A 1,978-nucleotide genomic window follows, 5' to 3' on the forward strand; every position below is an offset into this window, starting at 1 on the left:
TATACTGGGCAACCTGAGGATATGACCAGGAATGCATGTACCAACTAAAAATAACAAAGGGGAATATGTAGGGGGTGCTGCCATCGAACAGACTGGTGTTAAAGGTGTGAAGGGTACTCACTGCTACTCTACTACTTGCACACATGTAGTAGTATCAAAATGAGTCTACACTGAAGGGAATTGAGCCACAGGAAGGTCTTGGGCAGAGTTTAGCATAAGTTCAAAAAACACGAAATTACAAACAGATGTACCTCCACAAAGGGTCAACAGATTCATAAGTGGTTTGTTGGAGCATTTTTGAGATGTGAAGTAGTGTCCAAATGAGTCCACATTGAAAGAAATTGAGCCATAGGAAGGTCATGGGCAGAGTTCACCATAAGTGCAAAAACATGAAAATACAAACAGACATACCTCCATGAAGGGATGACGGATTCGTAGATGGCTTGTTGGAGTATTTTTGGGATGTGTAGTAGTATCGAAACGAGTTTACACTGAAGGGAATTGAGCCACAAGAAGGTCCTGGTCATAGTTTATTATAAGTCAAAAAAACATGAAAGTACAAATAGAAGTACCTCCACAAGGGGTTGACAGATTCGCAAACGGTTTCTTGGAGCATTTTCGGGACGTGAAGCACTATCCAAACAAGCCTACATTCAGGGAAATCGAGGCACAGGAAGGTCTTGGGCAGAGTTTAGCAGAAGTGCAAAAACATGAAAGTACAAATAGACGTACCTCCACGACGAGTTGACGGTTTCATAAACGGTTTGTCGGAGCGTTTTTGGGACGTAAAGTAGTATCCAAACAAGTCTTCGTTGATGGAAATCGATGCACAGGAAGGTCTTGGGCAGAGTTTAGCAGAAGTGCAAAAACACGAAAATACAAATAGACGTACCTCCACGAAGAGTTGACGGTTTCGTAAACGGTTTGTCGGAGCATTTTCGGGACGTAAAGTAGTATCCAAACAAGTCTTCGTTGATGGAAATCGATGCACAGGAAGGTCTTGGGCAGAGTTTAGCAGAAGTGCAAAAACACGAAAATACAAATAGACGTACCTCCACGAAGAGTTGACGGTTTCGTAAACGGTTTGTCGGAGCATTTTTGGGACGTGAAGTAGTATCTAAACAAGTCTACGTTGAAGGAAATTGAGGCACAGGAAGGCCTTGAGCAGAGTTTAGCAGAAGTGCAAAAACACGAAAGTACAAACAAACATACCTCCACGAGGAGTTGACGGATTCGTAAACGGTTTCTTGGAGCGTTTTCGGGACGTGAAGCACTATCCAAACGAGTCTACGTTGAAGCGAATCGAGCCACAGGAAGGTCCTGGGCAGAGGTTGGCATTAGGGCAAAAAGACGAGTCACGGCATTGCCCGAAAATGACGTACTTCCTTTGCGGGCTACCTTCAAAATGCAAGGTAGCCCGCAAGGGAAGTACGTCATTTTCGGAAATTTCCGTGACTCAACTTGTGAGTCATTCCTTTTGATCAGCGGAATATTCACCATTATCCTCACAACTTCTCAGTACCTTCCTGCAGTCCGTTTCGCTTGAGTGTGGACTCGATTCAATACCTACGCATTCCACGAACAAGCTCCACAAAACCGTTTACAAAACGGTCAACTTCCCATGGAGGTAAGTATCCCTTTGTATATTCGCATTTTTGCACTCATGCTCACAAGCTCTCAGTACCTTAATCTGGACCGTTTGGCGTGTGCGTGGGCTCGTTCGGATAGCCCCAAACTCCCTGAAAACGGACCACCAAACCGTTTGTGAAATGGTTGAGGCCTCGTGGAGGTAGGTCACTTTGTATATTCGCTTTTTTGCACACATCCTCACAAGCTCTCAGTGCCTCATTCTGGTCCGTTTGGCGTGCGCGTGGGTTCGTTCGGATACCCCCAAACTCCATGAAATGGTCCACAAAACCGCTTTCAAAATGGTTAAGGCCTTGTGGAGGTAAGTCACTTTGTATATTCGCTTTTTTGC

At 44.7% G+C, this 1,978-nt stretch overlaps 1 protein-coding gene across 1 annotated transcript; it reads right to left on the reverse strand.

Moving 5' to 3' along the window:
- Positions 1 to 753: 753 nt before the first annotated feature.
- Positions 754 to 1,096, reverse strand: LACBIDRAFT_296835 (uncharacterized protein; the record flags this gene model as incomplete). The annotated part of the gene is made up of 3 exons (XM_001890605.1): positions 754 to 839; positions 893 to 999; positions 1,053 to 1,096. The coding sequence occupies 3 exons, from the start codon at positions 1,094 to 1,096 to the stop codon at positions 754 to 756; spliced, it is 237 nt and encodes a 78-aa protein (XP_001890640.1).
- Between the last annotated feature and the right edge of the window lie 882 nt (positions 1,097 to 1,978).

Source organism: Laccaria bicolor, genomic scaffold (assembly GCF_000143565.1).
Source record: "Laccaria bicolor S238N-H82 LACBIscaffold_119 genomic scaffold, whole genome shotgun sequence".
Lineage (NCBI taxonomy): Eukaryota > Fungi > Basidiomycota > Agaricomycetes > Agaricales > Hydnangiaceae > Laccaria > Laccaria bicolor.